The sequence below is a fragment of the Corylus avellana genome, chromosome ca6, assembly GCF_901000735.1.
Source record: "Corylus avellana chromosome ca6, CavTom2PMs-1.0".
In the NCBI taxonomy this organism is placed as follows: domain Eukaryota; kingdom Viridiplantae; phylum Streptophyta; class Magnoliopsida; order Fagales; family Betulaceae; genus Corylus; species Corylus avellana.
Window position 1 is genome coordinate 8,154,379 of NC_081546.1, and position 18,182 is coordinate 8,172,560.

Below are 18,182 nucleotides of genomic sequence, written 5' to 3' on the forward strand. Positions count from 1 at the left end.
CAAAACCCAATTTCTCCCATTCAAGAGAAAACCCACACCACGGCCCCTCCACAAAGCCATTGCTCTCTTGAGCGCCGCAAACAGTTGCCAAACCCCACCGAGCCATCGCTTTGCCGACTGCCTATTTTTCGTGTTTTCCTACAGTTTTTCAGCAACCAAAACGCATCACTAAAGAAAAATACCTAAATATTTCAACTCATTTCCTAATAATCAAATGGCCCGATCGACAATCTAGAGGATAAAAACTGGAGAACAAGATAAAATGAACCAAAATTGAAAATATCCTCTAAAGAATGAATAACTAGAACTTACATGTGGTGGAGCAACTGCAGAGGAATCGTCGGTGGGGTTTGGCGACACTCGCCATAGGAAAGGAAGGTGGCGTGGGTAGTGCATGGCTCTGTGGGGTTGGGTAGTGTGGCTTAGGTTTTCTCTTAAATTGGAAAAGAATTCTCTCTATTTCAAAATATTTGTGAAGAAATGAACAGGAGAGGATTTTGGTCCGTGTAGTTGTTATGCTAAAATTTTAAAAAGCGTAATGAAACTTTTGCTGAATCAAATAGCTAATAACTTAACTATTGTGCATAATGTTTTCCAATCAAATCGAGCATATATGATCTCACAAAGTTAATTAATTAGATTTATGAAAATAAATATTCTTTTGCGACTTATTATTTATTAGTACTTTCATCTTATATATTATAGTAGCTAATTTATTTTTGTTTTTTAGGCTGCCCCGAAGATTATTTAACTATATTTCCATTAAATATGAAATTATACTTTTTCAAATTTGAAAATATTTTTCTTAACCCATCTAATGTTATTTCAATAAGTATTCATTATCTTAAAATATATATAATTTTACAAACTTTTATTGATTATAAATAAATGCTTATCGTTTCCGAAAGCATAAAAGAGCTGGAGGGGGGAGATCAAGAGCCCCGTGTCACTCAAAATTTTCCCACAATTCACAATAATAAATTAGTGGTAATATCATACACGCAAAGGGCAAAGGGCAAAGGGGCAAAGAGCTTTAGATGATGTGGACCCTCAATATACAATAATCAATTGAGTTTAAACTATATGTAAAACTTCATTAATTCATTTGAAGAGTGTTGTTTTTTTTTTTTTTGAAAAAGATGTGATATAATGGGAAAAATTATTTATGTGTCTGTAAAAGTATTTTATATTTGAGTTATTTGTTAATATTTTTATTTTGCGAAGATCATACAAAATGCAGAAAACAAAATAACAAAGTTGAAATCTTTTTCTTGAGGGATTCCAAGTTACTAGCAAAATTTGGACAATTTCTATGAGAGAACTCATGTAAGACTCGTATACTTAAATAAATTTTAGATTGTTCAACTGCTTATGCAAACATGCTAGCAATTTAGACAATTAATAAGTGTGGATCCCAATCCCGCTCTGTTAACTATCTGAACACAAATTTTGGTAGCACAAACTTTGAATGTGGCCAACCGTTTTGGTGTGATTTGATGAGGCATTGAAGATCTGAGGTCGTCAACTAACTCATGTGACAAAACCCCAAATATGAGCTCATATCTCACGTAGAAAAATGTTATTTAGCATTCTTACAACACTTTATCAACATTCTCAACTGAGTTGGCATACTTTATTTACCCTTTTGTTTTTTTTTTATTAAAAGTAAATGAAACATGCCAACTCAATTAAAACGCGTCATTTTTTAAAATATTTTATAAGACTATCATTTCTCAATGAATAACCCATTTAAGCCGTCAAATTCACTTTAGTTGTGGATACCCCACCGTCCACCACCCACAAATGTCAAACATCAAATTCTTTTTTTTTTTTCCATGGTTACTATGGATTAATATGTACGTCCCGACAGAAGAGCACGCATCGCATCTTACGCCCCACTCGTTTTCTTTAAAGGGGTAAAATTAAGAAATATACAAATCTTGAGGAAAGAAAAAAAAATTATCCACTAGCTGTCGGTAGCTCAAGTCAAGGCATTTTGGTAATTTGGACCTTTCTTTTAGTTATGGAAGATTTGGAGATAATCAAATCAATCAGAGACTTAATTTGGAGCGAAATGGAAATCACAATCCTATCAAAAGTATAACGCAATGCATTTGGCAACCATTGAAAATCAGGAATCACTTACACCAACAAAACTATAATTAAAAAAAGTTTACTAAAAAGAATTCTAATCTTAACTTAACCCCTCTTCTTCTTTGTAATCACCTATCGACCCCGATTTCTCAACTCAGTCTTCACCAAAACCCAAGAAAAATAAATATAAACAAAATGATTAATTACTTTAAAAGGTAAATTTCCAGATCTTGATCCGAAGATCCACCTTGCATTTCGAGCCAGAAACTGAAGCCACCGACGGGGACTTGGATTTCGGTGCAACCCCGGTGATGCCCGGACACGAAACTCTAATCCCGACCTTCTTGCTCCGCAGCCCTCCGAGCTTCACCTTCACTTTCGTGTCCATCTGAATCTTCATGGGGACGCCGCTCTTCCGCTTCAGATCCGACCGCAGAGATGTCACCGACTCCGTGTCCAGATCTGCCGACGTCGTAAGGATGATCGCTCTGAAACTCGTCTCGTTCTTCTTGTCGCTGGTGAAGGCGGGGATAGAGCCGTTGGCGAGTTGTACGGAGCCGGGGGTGGTCAAGCAAGAGAGGGCGAAGGGGTCGTAGAAGAAGGTGATGTGGGAGTTGGGGTTCTTGGAGGAAAGCGTGAGGTTGAGGAGGGATGTGAGGTGGGAGGAGGAGGAGTCGGCGGCGGTGGTCAGGTTTAGCTTCGCAATGCGGAGGGATGACACCCAGAACTGAGGCCGCTGCGGCCGGTACAGCACGTAGAGCGCCGCGCCGGCGATTGATGCCAGGAGTCCCAGCGCCAGCAGCAAAAGCAGCGACCAGAAGCAGCAGCAGCAGCAGAGGTTTCGGCGGCTGCGTCGGCGTCGGTGGCTATGGTACTGCGGCTGCGGGCGGTACGGGTGGCGCAGTTGGGGCTTGACTGCCGAGGCCGGAGCTGCGGCGTTGTTGCCCGCAACGACACCAGGAGCGGTGCTGCCGTTGGTTGTTGGCTTCGTCGAAGGGTAGACTCTGTCCGTCATTTTCGGGATTCTGGAAGAAGAGAGAGTCTGCTGCGAATTGTGTGTCAAAACTAAAGAGAGAAGAAAATGAGAAAGACAGGAGATTGGCGAAGTGGGGGAATCAAATCTCTTCTTCACTGGTTCTATTTTTTTATTGGTAGAATGACTGAATGAGAGTGAGTTTGTTTGTTTAGTGTGTGACTTGAAAGGCAAGATTGATAGCTTTTGTGATCTGAAATCCACATCTCTCACACGTAGTTTTAGCTTTTGTCCGGGTGCTTGACATGTGATTGAGTGTATTGTCAGAAATGTGGGGTCCTGTCTTTTTTGTCGTCTCGCTCATCCGACGGCTCAGACCCTCACACCGACTTTGCGAATGAACGAGTGGCGTGAGGCTTTGGTTCGCCTCCCCATCTTTTCCTTCCTTCCTTTTTCTTAATTAATATATTGCATTTATGTAATAAAATTTCTAATTTATCTCAAAATTTAAAAAAAAATAATAATAATAAACAACTCAAATACAAAATATTCTTAAAAATATAATAATAACTTTAATCATATCGTAGTGTAAAATTGTAACGTTTTGCACCCTTCAATAGGATGCAGACATTTCAACTTGAAACACAAAAAAATAATATAATCTTTCAACAAAATATCCCAAGACTGATTTTAGGGACTCTGGTATTAAGGACTCGAATGTTGATAGAAGGTTCGATGGTGGGTAGTTAGAAAGGATTAGACCGAATGAAAAAGTTTATGGAATTGATTTAGAAATTCAAATTAACAAAAACTATCCAAAAACACATTATAAAAAAAAAAGAAAAAAAAAGAAAAAAAAAAGTGATTGAAAATGAGGACATGATTTGACAGCATAAAGGAAATAAAAGGCATGAAGCAAACAACAGAGAGATCTTGTTGGCATGGTAGCTCTCAAGCCACCAAAGAAACAACTCCCTTCCCACCGACGACCCTTGCTAATTAATTAGGATTAGCAAATGCTTATCACTAATTGCATTTAATTCACTCCAAACTCAAATAAGGAGCCCATTAATAATATATGATGCTTTCGAGGTTTAAAACTCACCTTTCAAAGCACATTGTAATCACAAAATTCTTATGATATTGAACTTAAAAAGCTATCGGAATAATTAATTTCCTACTTGAGCTCTTGAACAAGTAATTCTAGAAAGAGGAATATAGTTTTTTTTTTTTTTTAACTTTTAAAATTGTCATTAAATTTAAAATGATTATTATTCAAATTTTAATTTATTGGTGATTTTAAAAGTCACCATATTTAGGCAATACGGATCCCCTACAATTTATAAGAAATTGTATATTCTCAAATTACAGAATTTATGCCGTTTTTAAACATTAAAAAAAAAAAAAGGCGCGCTTAGAAAATGTCACATATTAAAAATGCGACATGTTACAATTAAAAATTGAGTTTGTTTTCCTAGTTATTTATGTTGTAAAAAAGCTTTGAGCCAAACGTTATCTATTTTTTTTTTTTTTTTTAAAGAAGCGTCTCTGTAAAAGTGAATAATAAGTCATTTGAGGTGAAAATTCTTTGTAACTGCCTCAATAACATGTCGTTTTTTTAATAGATAACATTTTTTTCAAGCGTTTTAATACATAAAAACGGCCTTAATTCTGTAAAAACGGGGGCAAAAAACAGTAGGATTGATATTGGGGACAAGTGTAATTATCCAATAAGTGTTGAGATAAATTATTGGACAATAAGAGATGAGGCAGAAGCCTCAATAATGCAGAAGACTTTTGATATTGAAGTACATGCTAGTATTATGCTGTAACCTCACTTTCTCACCATGCATGATTGCTGTGAAATCGCCTAGAAATTTCCTTCTTTGGGCTGCTTCACCAAAATAGAAAGAACACGAGGATAATGCTTTACATGCATGTCATGTTATTTGTTTTTTTCATTCCTTTTTGGGTATGGGGTCCTATTTTACTGAAGAACAACAGTAAGGGGCAACCTGTTTGGTCCCTGGCAAGTGAAAATTAATTAGGGTGCTTTTTTCCTTTGAAGTTTTTTGCTCAAATTTTTCTTTACCCCCCAACCCCAAGAATCATTTTGTAAAGTAGAATAGTTATGATGGGAGAAGAATCCATAAAGATCAGAACTGTACTCCCAAAAATCATTTGTAAAAATCATTTGTAAATTAGATCGGATCAGGAGCGGAACTAGAATTTTAAGATCGAGAAGATAAAATTAAATATAAATAAAATAAAAATTTTGATGGTAAAATTAATTTTGGAGGTCCATTTCATAAAAAAAAAAAAAAAAAAAAAAAAAAAAACACATAAAATTTAGAGAAATTTTTTAAAAATTTCAGTGACATTTTTTATAAATTTTGGAAGGTGGGCCGGAGTGGTTCCGCTCCTAGATTTAAGCATAGCATTTTGTTAAAAGATCAATTAATTGTAAGTTAAATTACCTGCTTTCTATTAGCTTACGTTATCGTAATAAGTGGTTATTTAACATAGAATTATAGCGAGTTTGAACATTGTATACATCATTCACATCTCATTTCAATTAAATGTTTTACTTGTTGTACCTCATTACACTTATGTGATAACTACATCCTTGTTTGGAAATGCAATTTTTTTTGTTTTGAACTCAATTCATTTTTGAGTTTTTTTTTTTTTTTGTGTGGGTGAATATCGAGGAGAAGAAAGAGTTGAGATTATGTTTAGATGGTAAAGCTATTACACTTATGTGGTAACAAAATCAAAAAGTACTTTTAGAAGCAAAAAAATAACATTTAAAGTGTTTTTTTTTTGGGCCATTTTCAAGTAACTTTTTTATATCAAAATGGTTAATATATATATTTGAATTTTGAACTAGTTTAATTTCATATTTTTTCTTTTTTGGTGCCATAATATACTTGCTGTAACAAATGGTGCATTCACATATTGGATAAAGGTCCTTCAATAGGGTCTTCAAATAAATTCAATAATGTTGGTGCCGTCATGAAGGATGCGCAATAATTGGTGTCTTCATAAACTTTCAGTACATAACGTAAATAATAGCAACAACCAGAAAAAAAAAAGCATAATAGACTTTTTATAAGCATGACACAGAAAACAATCCCATCAACGGGTCATAAGTAGCGTTCAATGTTCATAGGATGTCTTTGATTGTTGCATGTTTGATTCTTCTTGTGCTTCCTTGTCCTCGATGATGTCAATAGATAGCAAATCTCCATCATCATCATATATTTGGAACTAAAAATCCTTTGATGCATGCATTATAATGAAGTTGTGAATAGTCATAGACGCCACCACAATTTTTACTTGTTTATCATAAGAAAAAATTGGCACGTGATTTAATAATTTTCACCTAGTTTTCCAAACTCCGAATCTTGCATTTTAGTGATGATTGTGCATAATTAAAGATTTCATGCATAAAGGGTTGGCTTTCACAATGAAAGTTTGGTAGGTGATATCACTACCCTTTGGCCCTGAGTGATCAATCACCCTAGTAGTAATGGTCGATCACCAGGTGCAAGGAAACTCTAGTGATGGATCACCCATCTTTAAGTTATCAATCAGGGCTAGTTAATATGCAATTTATATACTCGAAGACTTACAAACGCGGTGATTAAGCTATAGACTCATCCTTAGGCCAACCTTGGCGACCATTTGGTCTGCTAGGGTTTCCAAAGTGAGAGAGAGAGAGAGAGAGAGAGAGATTGTAACTTTGAGATGAATTTTGGGAGATCAAGGTCCTACGAGATGACAACTCTTGTCCTAGTCTTGTAATCTTGTGGTATTTAGTTACTTCCCTGTAGTAGATTATGCATGTGTGTAGTTTCTTTTGAGTGTTCCTAAGCATGGGATCTAAAGAAAGGTTTAAACTTTTTAAAGAAACCCTACCTTTAAATTGTTTGTTGTTTTAATCCTACTAAATATGTTTAAATACAAGCTTTAGGCTATGTAATGTGTAGATATGAATTGTCCACCAAAGCTTTTGGACAGTGATTAATGGTGAGTTTGCAAAGTTCGAAAAAATTATGTTTTTTAAAAGAGACACCTCTTCGAGTCTTAAGGCCTTTAGAGACCTCACCGGAACTAAAAATGTAATTTTTTGGATGTTGAAGACGATCAACAGTACAAGTGTGCAACCGATCGATCGCCCGTGTGAATCTGTGATGATTCACAAGCTCGAGCTCATTCCAGAAATTTACCAATCAAACTTGAACATTAGAAAATTAAGCTTCTGATTAGAAAATCTAATGTAAATCATAAATACATCCCAGAGAAAGAGAAATTAAAAATGCATCTTCCTGCAGCCATATGCAATCACATTAACACATTGCAGCTTTTGTTTTTGCTTTAAATATTAAATCTGGATATTAAAATAGTAATGCGACTATAATTATCTACAAAATGCATGTGAAAGCATGTGTATGTTTGTCATGTAGGCACCCTGTGTGCCAAACATGCATGAAACTTTCCCATCATTGCCTTGGATGCTTGGAAAATTGAATTCAATATTATTGGCAGATCAAAGTAGAATTTAGTACAACATACATGTCAAACAAACAAAATACAGTTCCAAAATATTGCAAGTTTGTTCTCCCCTGACTGTCTCCATGTCTCCTTAACCTGAAACCAATCATACCACACCACATTACAGTCTGAAAAGCAGTCTCTTTCTGATAACAAGAGCATTAAAATAGAAAGGAATAATCTTTACCTTTTCTGCTCAGTAGATTCTTCCCTCCATGCAATTATTGGAATGGAGAGAATCCATTTAAAGTGGCACCAAGATAACCAGATTACTACAAGGAATTACCTTCAATGGAAACCTACCTCTGTTGAAAAAAAAATAGTAGAACCAGCATCTTAAAAAACAATTTCATTTCAAGCTTGGTTTTTGATTTAAAAAACATCTTAATGCTGGATGATAGTAAGGGAGAAAGATTCATTTAGTTTCTCATCAGCACTGATGTTCTTGGCAAAAACTGATGATAGAATAAATCACTTGTTACCTCCAATAACCTAATCCTTGACTAAAAACTCCTAGGCATCAACTAGCCAATGTCCCCACACGTGCCTTCACCGGTTGTTCCTACTCTTCACAGACGCTCTTTATAATCGCCTAATCTGTTAGAAATCCCAATAACATGTCAGAACAAGGAAGACTCTCCAGCCTTTGTCTTAAGGTATAAAGAGAGCACATAATCACAATGGTTAGGCATAAGAGCAAGATATCAAAGGAGAAATTTGACCTCTTCTCTCACACAGCAAGTCTGTAAGACAATGTTTACGGAGTGAAATGAAAAAGTACTATGTAAGTAATATTTTCAAAAGAATTGGTAAAAATAAAATAAAATATGTAATCATATCCTTGGCATTCCAAATCTATTCTTGACTATACCATTAAATGGGCAGACAAACGCTACGATTGAGTACTTTCAGTTCCATTACACTAATGCCCCTAAAACGATTCGTGCAACTTAACAGATAAAAGCTCAAGTACCTCTGAAATTTCATCCTTCTATACATGAGCATAACACTGAACAGAACAGGGACCATTGCTAAACATAAATGCTCCAAGGAGTGCCCACTGATAAAGTAACGATTTGCTCGGTATATTTTCCTGTCAGCAACACCTTCAAATTTGGCTAGAATGTGTGCCCCTGTAACAAAGTGTTTCCAGATTTTAAATTAAACGACATCCTCATGGGCTAGACATGGCTAGTGCATTAACAAGGTAATAAACATCAAGGTGTTTATAACTGCACTAATTTCTCCTAACAATATAATGGCAAACCAATGGCAGGCAATAAACAAATTTATCAAATGGAAAAAGAAAGAACAAAAAGAGACAATGAAATAATACAAAAGAGGATTTTGGCAGATTGTAATCAAATGAAAGCTGTTACATACCCGGAAATGCTTGCCAAATAATGGGCAAACAATTAAAAAAAGTGAACTTCCATTTTCACATTTCCTTTTACTTATTACCAAAAAAAATCAAAAAATGATAACTAGTCGGTGACATAACTCCCTACATTTGTTTTGCAGTAAGCATGACTTTTTCAAAAGCATGACACAGGCTAAATCTAAATTTTAAATATGTCAACCACAAAGCAGATAGTTCCAGCATAGTCATTGCTGCTTATACCCTCTAAATACCCCAAGGATAAAATTTCCCTTATCTAAATTTAAATCACGTCAATCAAGAAGCAGATACAGTAAAAAATATCCATTAAAACACAAAAATATTCAATACAGTAAAAAATATCCCTTTTTTTTACGGATATTCAATACAGTAAAAAATATCCATTAAAACACAAAAATGATCAACAAAGAATCACCTTTCAGTTATATGTACGTAATACTGAAGCTTTGAGGCTCTTAGTTTCCTCAATGGGCAAACTCCTAGTAATTAGGTTTACACTTTTTAGAACTTCCATAAACTAATTTAACTTTTAGAACCAAATTTTATTTGACAAGGATTTGAAGCTCACACCAATAAATGACATTTCTTGACACAAATTAATTAAAATTCTTGTGTGAATGAATAAAGTGTTAACCGTGTATCAGCACTGACCGTGTAAAGAGGGGTATAGTGCAAATGATGCCTTCAATACATAGAAGCAAATGTCCCCCAGAACATGATGCTGAGAGAAAGAGAGAGGGGCGAGGAAGGGAGAGAGAGAGAGTGAGAAGCTACTAATAACACCACATCTCCTCAGGAAAAAAGTTTCTGCTTTATTGTCATTCAAATTTGCCTAGAAGATGTGGCATGTGACCAATAAAAAGAAAAATATCGAGACCAAACCTGTCCAATTCCTTTACAGGAGATGCGGGTAGAATTTTTTTTTTTAGCAATCAAATTTTATTAAAAAGTGAGTGCAACCCAAGTGCATAAGTATACAAGAGAAACCGGTAGATTTTTTTTTTCTTCAAGTAATCGAATTTGATTAAAAAGTGAAAGAGCACAACCCAAGTGCACAAGAAGTATACAAAAAGAGACACTTGAATAGAAAAAGAAAAAATAAATCAAGAAAATCATTAAAAATTTATAGAGTTCGCTTTTCCGTATGTTCAATGTTGATTGATTTATATGCCTAAAAGGGTTAGAGAGTTGCTGGCTGGTTGGAGAGGTCAGGTGGGAAGTTGTAACACTTTGGAAGTTTGAAGGTTGGCGCCTTTGTGTTAAATGTGGTCTATTTGGAGAGAGAAATGCAAGCTTCGAAGATCGAGAGACTTCGCTGGTAAAGTTGAAAAATATTATGTTCAAATCCCTTTACACATGGATAGTAGCATATATTAGTTTGCCTTTTTCTAGTTTTTTCAGAGTTTTTGAATTTTTGTTCTTTTTCTCCTTAACAAGTTGTTTCTTTTGTATACTTCTTATGTACTAGGATTGCAACTCCTTGCGCTATTTTATTAAGATTGCATTACTCATTAAAGCTAGTAATATGAAGGCACTCAAAGGCAGTTGTCCAGTGGTATAGTTTTGAGGAAAAAATGCCTTTAGATCCATCATAGTTCTCTCACAATCCTAGAAACTACAATAATTTCTCTCCAATACACCACATTGCTACCCTTTGCAGAGAGATCCACCACCCACCTAAGCATGACCCACTCTAACCCCATAAAAGCCGAAGATAGAACTCCATAAGGTATAAGCAATCTTGTAATGGAGTAGGAGGTGATCTAAAAAATTTTCATTCTTCTTGCACATGCAATACCAATCTACCACTATGAGATTGTTACGACCCTAGGTGTCTCATGTGCCTTAAGAGCAATCTTAACCATGTGTATATAAGCTTTTAGGCACCTTCCCTTTGCAAACCGATTTCCAATGGTGAGTTCTACCCAAAGTTTGTACCATCTGGTATCAGAGCCGCTGACACATCGAGTATGGGATCGAACGCAGCTTGTCAAGTATGTGATTGAATGTGTTGCAGTTTTGTGAATTGAGTCATGGAAGGGGCAATCTATAGGCTAGATTAAAATGTTTTCTTACTATGTATGGGCATAGTATTAAGTCATTGAATATTGATAGGTGAGTGAAGCTGCTAAAAGAGAATTGCTACTATCGGTCGGTGTCAATAAAGTGGGTGGCCGTGGACGTCAGCTGCAGAACGTGGTAATATGTTACGATCCTAAGTGTCCCATATGTCTTAAGTGCAATTTTAACCATGTGTATATAAACTTTTGGGCATCCTCCTCTTGCAAGTCAATTTAAAATGTGAGTTCTATCCAAGGTTTGCATTAGAGATGTCATTTCCTTAAGATATCTAATGTGAGAATCTTCCTAAAGCAGCGGACTAAAAACAATATGCGACTCTCGAGGAAACCTTATTTCACCAAATACTCCTCCAAGGAGTCTCTGTTATGCAATAAGGACACTCTATAACGATTTGACATCAAACAACCCTCTCTTGAAAGGGACCCGACACAACTTGTCCTCACCGCCCCGTTTTAGATTGAAGGAATACGACAAATTGAAAAATGTGATGAAGACATTCACCTCACAATCTTGCGCCTCTTTCATAAAATTAGTGTTCCATTGATGAGTCACTGGAAAGCTGTAAAAGTTATGTCAACCCTCTCTTGAAAGGGACCCAACACAACTTGTCCTCACCGCCCCGTTTTAGATTGAAGGAATACAACAAATTGAAAAATGCGATGAAGACATTCACCTCACAATCCTGCGCCTCTTTCATACAATTAATGTTCCATTGATGAGTCATTGGAAAGCTGTAAAAGTTATGTCACAAAAGCGCCATTGTAACAAGCTAAACTGAATAAATTTGGAAACGCTACCTTACGGGACTGATCCTCACACCATACATCATGCCAAAAACTAACTTTGAATCCATCCCCCATCTAGTGTATCTAGAGAACTCCCTTCAACCCTTCCTGATAAATTTTCATAAACCAACCCCATACGACCCATTAACCTCACTAGAACACCACCCACCCACAAAGTATCATATTTACAATCCACTACCACTTCCCACAAAGCCTTTCTCTCTCTCTAAAGCATAGCGCCATAATAATTTTCCCAAGAGAGTACAATTTTACCAAATGAAATTTGAACTCTTCACCAATACCTATCCATGGGAAATCTCTTTGCAACTTCTCAATACAATTTGAGACATCAAGATCTGAAAGAGCAACAAGTAAGAAAATTAGACAAGGTGCCCTTGATCAAAGTAATCCTACTACCTTTGGACAAATATAACCTCTTCCAACTACCAAACGACGCTCTATCTTCTCAATGATGACATCTATTTTGTAATTACCAACATTGCCAGATTGATCTTAAGGCATGAGACAACGTCAAAACACAAGAACAAGCAACATAAATACAAAGGTGATATGGGTTTGCCCCACAAAAGAATCAAAGTATCATCCGCAAACAAGAGATGTGTGATGTTAAGCTCACCAACATTCCTAGAACCCATGGAAAAGCCTGATAAAAAAAAAAAAACCCCACATTCATTGTAGCGGAAATCATTTTACAAAGTGTCTCCATAACAATGACAAACAACAAAAAAGACAAAGGGTCTCCGTGTCTCAAGCCAAAAGTGCTGCTGAAAAAACTAGATGGGGTGTCATTGACCAAGACCGAGAAGTGCAACGAAGAGATACAGTGGCTATCCAATTACACAATTTCTTCCCAAAACCACACCTCCTCAACACATACAACAAAAATATCCAACTCAAATGATCCTAGGCCTTTTCAATATCTAATTTGCAAAGCCCACCTAGCTCCCAGACGTAATCCTGTTGTTAAGGCATTTATTAGCAATGAGGACGGAATCTATTTCCTTCCTCCAAAACCATTTTCAACATGTTGACAACTTTGGCTACAATCTTATCAACTCCCCCTACAAGACTTAATATCAAGGGCCCATAATTTTTTTTTTCAAAATAAGAGCGAAAAAAAGTGGCATTAAGGATTTTTTTCAAACTTACCTCTAGCATGGAAATCATTGAAGACCTGCATTAAGTCATTGTTACGGACCTCCCAGCAAGCTTGGAAGAACGCCATAGCAATATTGTTAGGGCTAAGGCTAGGTCCTTATCACTATTCAAAGCTTTCACCACCTCATAAACCTCACCCTCCTCAAATGCTCTCTCAAACTAATTGGCATCTACCACTCCAATGGAGATGAAAGAAAGGCCATCTAGCTTAGGTCACCAATTGAATTGAGAAAGGCCATCTAGCTTAGGTCACCAATTGAATTGCTCAATATACAAACTACTATAGTACTGCACAATGTGGTCTCTAATCTCAGAATGATTTGTAGAATTGTGCTACTGACCAACAAACTCTCAATGGAGTTATTTCTTCTATTCGAGTTGACCACTCGATGAAAAACTTGGTGCACATGCTGCCCTCTCTTAACCACAAAGCCCTCAATTTCTGCCTCCAACTCAACTCCTCCATAAGATTGGACACCTCCAAATCACTCATAACTTTAGCATTCCTCAACTTCTTTTCATCACAAAAAGGTCTTTCTTCTTCCTGAAGATCAAGGTCTCATGAATAATCCAAAAGGAAATTTTTTGTCTCTCTATATTGCCAAACACCTCTTCATTCTAACTTCTAAATCAGCTTTCAAGGCATTTAGTTTACTAGCCAAAACAAAACTCAGAGACCCTTAGAAGTGATAGGAAGTCTCCATTGTTTCACCCTATCCACAAAAAACTGACCTGAACCACATATTCTTGAACTTAAAATACCTTATGCTTGGTGAAAGTCTCCACATTCAAGAAGAATATGGATGCTGGTAGAAATCAAAAACATGTAACCTTGCTAGCGAGCCTCAAGAGTGATGCACTAGGATAATCATATAAACCACATTTAAAAATGACCACTATTAACTATCAGTAATGGTATTAACTCAGAAAATACTTGAAAGCATTCTATATAGCCTATATTGAATTCTGACACTAGCCAAAAAAAAAAAAAAAAATTGAAACTTTTAACACAAGGAGATGCAAGCAAACAAAATCCCTCCTAAGATGCTCCACTGCTTCACTCGCCTTCAATGGCAGGAAATGAATACATAGGAGTGAGCACATACATAATACCCTCCTAAGATGCAAGCAAACAAAATACCCTCCTAAGATGCTCCACTGCTTCACTCGCCTTCAATTGCAGGAAATGAATACATAGGAGTGAGCACATACATAACACATCTTGAGAGGGAGAGATGGACTTGCTTGAACAATTTCATAGAGAAGGATAGTTGATGCAATCAGAAAGTATGAATAGATACAGGTTTAATTCACAACAGGGGTGGTGGGCGATCCTAACAAAAAACCGGGCCCCAAAGGGCTTCAGAGGTGGCATGACCACCCCCAATGCCATCAGGGGTAGACAAGAGCACCCCAGTGTTCTATTAAGGTGGCCCAAGGGTTGGTCGGCCACCCATTGAATATTTAGTTTTATTTAAAATAAATTTTGGGTTTAAAGAAAAGAAAAAAAAAAAAAAAAAAAAAAGAAGAAAAAAAAAGGTTTTTTGGAAACTTTATTATGTTCCTTCATGAATAGCTATTTCTCTCATTTTTAAGGGTGATCTAGTCTACCTCCAATGGCATCGGGGCTGGTCGCACCACCCCCAGCGTTCTATTAAGGTGGCCGGCCACCCTTTGGGTTGGTCGACCACCCATAGAATATTAAGAAGTATATATATATATATATATATATATATATATAAATTATGGGTTTGAAGAAAATAAAATAATGGGCTTTTTGGAAAGTTCGATTATGTTCCTTCAGAAATAGCTATTCTTCTCATTTTTTAGAGGAATAACTAATTCTCTTTGTAATGGTGTGCAACCAAACAATGGAATGGCTACTCCTATGAAAGCCATTCCATTCCAGCGGTCTACTTCGCATACCAAAGGTGCCCTCTAAGTGTAGAATTCATTTCTCTCTACCATCAATTTCATCATAAGGATAGACAAAACTAATGATGCATCCCAATCAATGGAACTATCATTCTCAAAATTTTCACCTTTCAATCTGCCTCTTGCTGCATATTTACACAGATCCAGCATCGTGAAGAGGATTTTTTTTTTTTTTTTTCTCCAAATCATAATTTCAATCCTTGAGACTAAATTTCAGTATGTAAAAGGGTCTGCAATTGCCTTCTAAAACCTCCGTGCAGGTTCCAATTCATTGAGCTGCTTCGATAATAGCTGGAGTTTGACCTCTTTCAAATTTTGTGATTTTCTTTGTCGCGAAGCAATGAATTGTCTCCCGCTGTAATACCAACCAATGCAGATATAGATTTACTTCGATGATCCATAGAAGCCTACATTGCTCAGAGGGAAACAAAGGAAATATCGCATCTTAAGCACTTAATTAAGCAGATCTTAAGTTCTTAAGAGAAGTTTTAAGCCAAAAGCTATATTCTTATTGATAATAAAAATCAAATTGTCTATTGATACTAAAAGTCAAACTGTCCTGCAAAGTTGTCACAACCTCTATATATAAGAGGATTGAACCCTAAAACCCTAATTAACCTTCGTATGGAAGTTATGCATGAATGCAATGCTCATAATTTCCCTCTAGACTTGGCTTTTATCCAAGCTCTATCTAAAAATTAAATCCTAGTTCTTGGTTCACTCTAATCAAAGCCATATGCGTTAGCTAAAAAAAAGTAAGCGAAAAACAAAAATGCCTTTAAATAATTTTTTTTGATAAGAAAAATGCCTTTAAATAATATAGCTATATCAGCACAATATGTCACTGCCAAAACACTGGTACAGTGTCTGAGAACAGTACCCGTGAACAATACTCTTTTTCACGAGATTTTGTCCTACATCAGTAGTGGAAATTAAGAACACCGATCTTTAAAGAGTAATCAATGCAAAACTAACCTGCCTGAAATCAGAAGTTATGAATGTCTTCTAAAGATCAGTTGACACATTCAAGGCATCTCCATTCTTCTGAAAGTTCAAATCTAAGTCACTGTGAATTTAGGTGTAATGATGATTGATTCGCAAGAATGTGGCTATATCATGTGTTTCATGCATATAAATATATTCGTACTAAAATATTGTGTTCCAATAGCTTGTCAAACATTTGCATCCATACCAACAGAATTTCCACATAAGTATCAGCTCTCATTGTATCTGTATAGTCATGTTATAATGACCATATTTGCTTAAAAAACCAGTTTCTCCCTTCATTTAGGTAGAGCTCAATAAACAGATAATTTCAGGAGTTCTCCAAGACAATACCAAGAAAAGGAACTTGTATGTCTTACCATCTTTAACAGATTAGATACAATACATAAAATGAAAGATTACAAGGACATGGCATACCTGCTGCAAACAACCAATATCTTGAGTGAGTATACTTGGGTTGGAACAAGCACGTCATGCCTGGGATGGCTATCGACGGAATCAACTGGAACGCCATGCACAACCGAAGATCATTATATTTTCTGCGACCAACAAACAAACCATAGTTAGCAGATAACTAAGGTATATTTTAATACATAGGAGAAAGAAATCAAACAAAAGGGTGCATATGACAATTAATACTAATATGTTACCTTTCGTAACCCGTGCTAAGAAAAGCGACTAAAAGGAGGGCAAATAGACAACTTAATCCAATCCTCTCCCCCACTCTTTCCGCTACGAAACTAGAGTAAAGCGAGGAATACGCGATCATCATCTGCATATTATGATGTACTTTAACATGAATAAATTTAACAATAATAGAAAGAACAGCAGAATTATGCATTCCTGGGGACAGGTCCACTATTATTGTTTCCATTTTCACCATTTTGGGCCATCGATTCCTTTATTTCATTGCTCAGGAAACTGAAGAAGGATAATTATATTAATTTTTTTGTGATTATGAGAAAAATAATAAAAGAAGAAAAACCTCACCTAAACTAGGAAAAATCGCATTGGGCACAAAGGTTTATCCTTTCCTAACGAAATACTCAGTCGTACTTCAGTGGAGACTTTCGTTTTTTTCCAGTAAAAAATAATGAATAACCAACACCATCATCTTTTCTTTTTCTACAATTTCTCAGAAATTAAACAGAGGAAATAAAAAATAATAAACACTGAAATTTGAGAGTGCTGGAACATTATTGTAATGCTAACCGGCAAGGTGTCCCAAATTACTCTATCGTCATCGGGCTTCAAATGATAATAAGCAGACCCAAAAGCCACCCCTGCTGTTCCTGCATAAAATAGAGCCCAACCCCATACCTCTCCTCGCAAACTACACAAAATCCATTTCCAAACAAAACCCACAAAATATCAACACAAAGAGCACACCAATAAAATTATTCACATTAAAGATCATAAAGATCAAACCTTATGTTAAAAAAGTTTCCTTGGAGACAGAGAACAAAACACAGAACACCCACAACCAAAAATGGGAAATTTGTAATCACATTCAAAGTGTTAGGCACTCCTGTCAAATACCCAGATGAAAGAATAATACCAATTAGCCAGAACTCGAGCAATATGCATATAACACATACACAGATACATATAGAGGCGGGGGGAAAGTTTGGTTACCGAGAAAGTTGCGCATGTCAACAAAGAGATGGTGTTTGGGAGAGTGAGGGATCTTGGGGGTGGCCAACATGAGGCAAAGCCAACACAGGAATGCTCCTCCCCAAATCCTAGTTCTCTTCCCTCTTGCAAGCTGTTGACTCACAGCCCACACCATCTCCTTCTCTCTCTCGCTCTCTCGCTCAGAGTAAACCCCCTTTCTTACCTTTCTTCTTCTCCCAAAAAAATGCTCGAGTTTTCTGTCCCCGTACACTGCTTTTTTCCTCCTTTTGAAATTCGAATGTCGTTGATGCAATTTTCATCGTCAGATTCTGGTGACGTTAACTTATGAGTCCTATATACTCTACCTTTTTATTCAAATTCTATCTCCCAAAAAATTGACGTGGCTAATCTCATAATGTTTGATACATCACTCTTTATTTTCAATCCTTCAAAATGGATGTATTTGTCAATTGTAACCGTCTTTTTGCAGCTCTAAAAAAAGGTTCGACTTGTATGTTATTGCCTATTATTTGGTCTTTTCGACTAAATTCAGAATTTATTT

At 36.2% G+C, this 18,182-nt stretch overlaps 2 protein-coding genes across 11 annotated transcripts; both read right to left on the reverse strand.

Annotated features, from left to right (window-relative positions):
- Positions 1–2,090: 2,090 nt before the first annotated feature.
- LOC132184650 (NDR1/HIN1-like protein 13) lies at positions 2,091–3,450 on the reverse strand. The gene has a single exon (XM_059598365.1). It carries the CDS (start codon positions 3,107–3,109, stop codon positions 2,303–2,305), a length of 807 nt encoding a protein of 268 aa, XP_059454348.1. The 5' UTR covers positions 3,110–3,450; the 3' UTR covers positions 2,091–2,302.
- Positions 3,451–7,312: 3,862 nt separating this feature from the next.
- Positions 7,313–17,946, reverse strand: LOC132184350 (uncharacterized). Of its 10 annotated transcripts, XM_059597952.1 has the most exons (9): positions 17,642–17,946; positions 17,435–17,534; positions 17,219–17,339; positions 16,657–16,778; positions 16,424–16,545; positions 8,595–8,754; positions 8,104–8,218; positions 7,809–7,926; positions 7,313–7,717 (listed from the first exon to the last, which is right to left on the reverse strand). In XM_059597952.1, exons 1-7 carry the CDS (start codon positions 17,793–17,795, stop codon positions 8,191–8,193), a joined length of 807 nt encoding a protein of 268 aa, XP_059453935.1. In that variant the 5' UTR covers positions 17,796–17,946; the 3' UTR covers positions 7,313–7,717; positions 7,809–7,926; positions 8,104–8,190. The 10 variants fall into 10 exon arrangements, with proteins under 10 accessions (XP_059453935.1, XP_059453936.1, XP_059453941.1 ...); XM_059597953.1 differs by lacking the exon at positions 7,313–7,717 and having other exon boundaries at positions 7,924–8,011; XM_059597958.1 differs by lacking the exons at positions 7,313–7,717; positions 7,809–7,926; positions 8,104–8,218 and adding an exon at positions 15,977–16,045 and having other exon boundaries at positions 8,666–8,754.
- Positions 17,947–18,182: the final 236 nt, after the last annotated feature.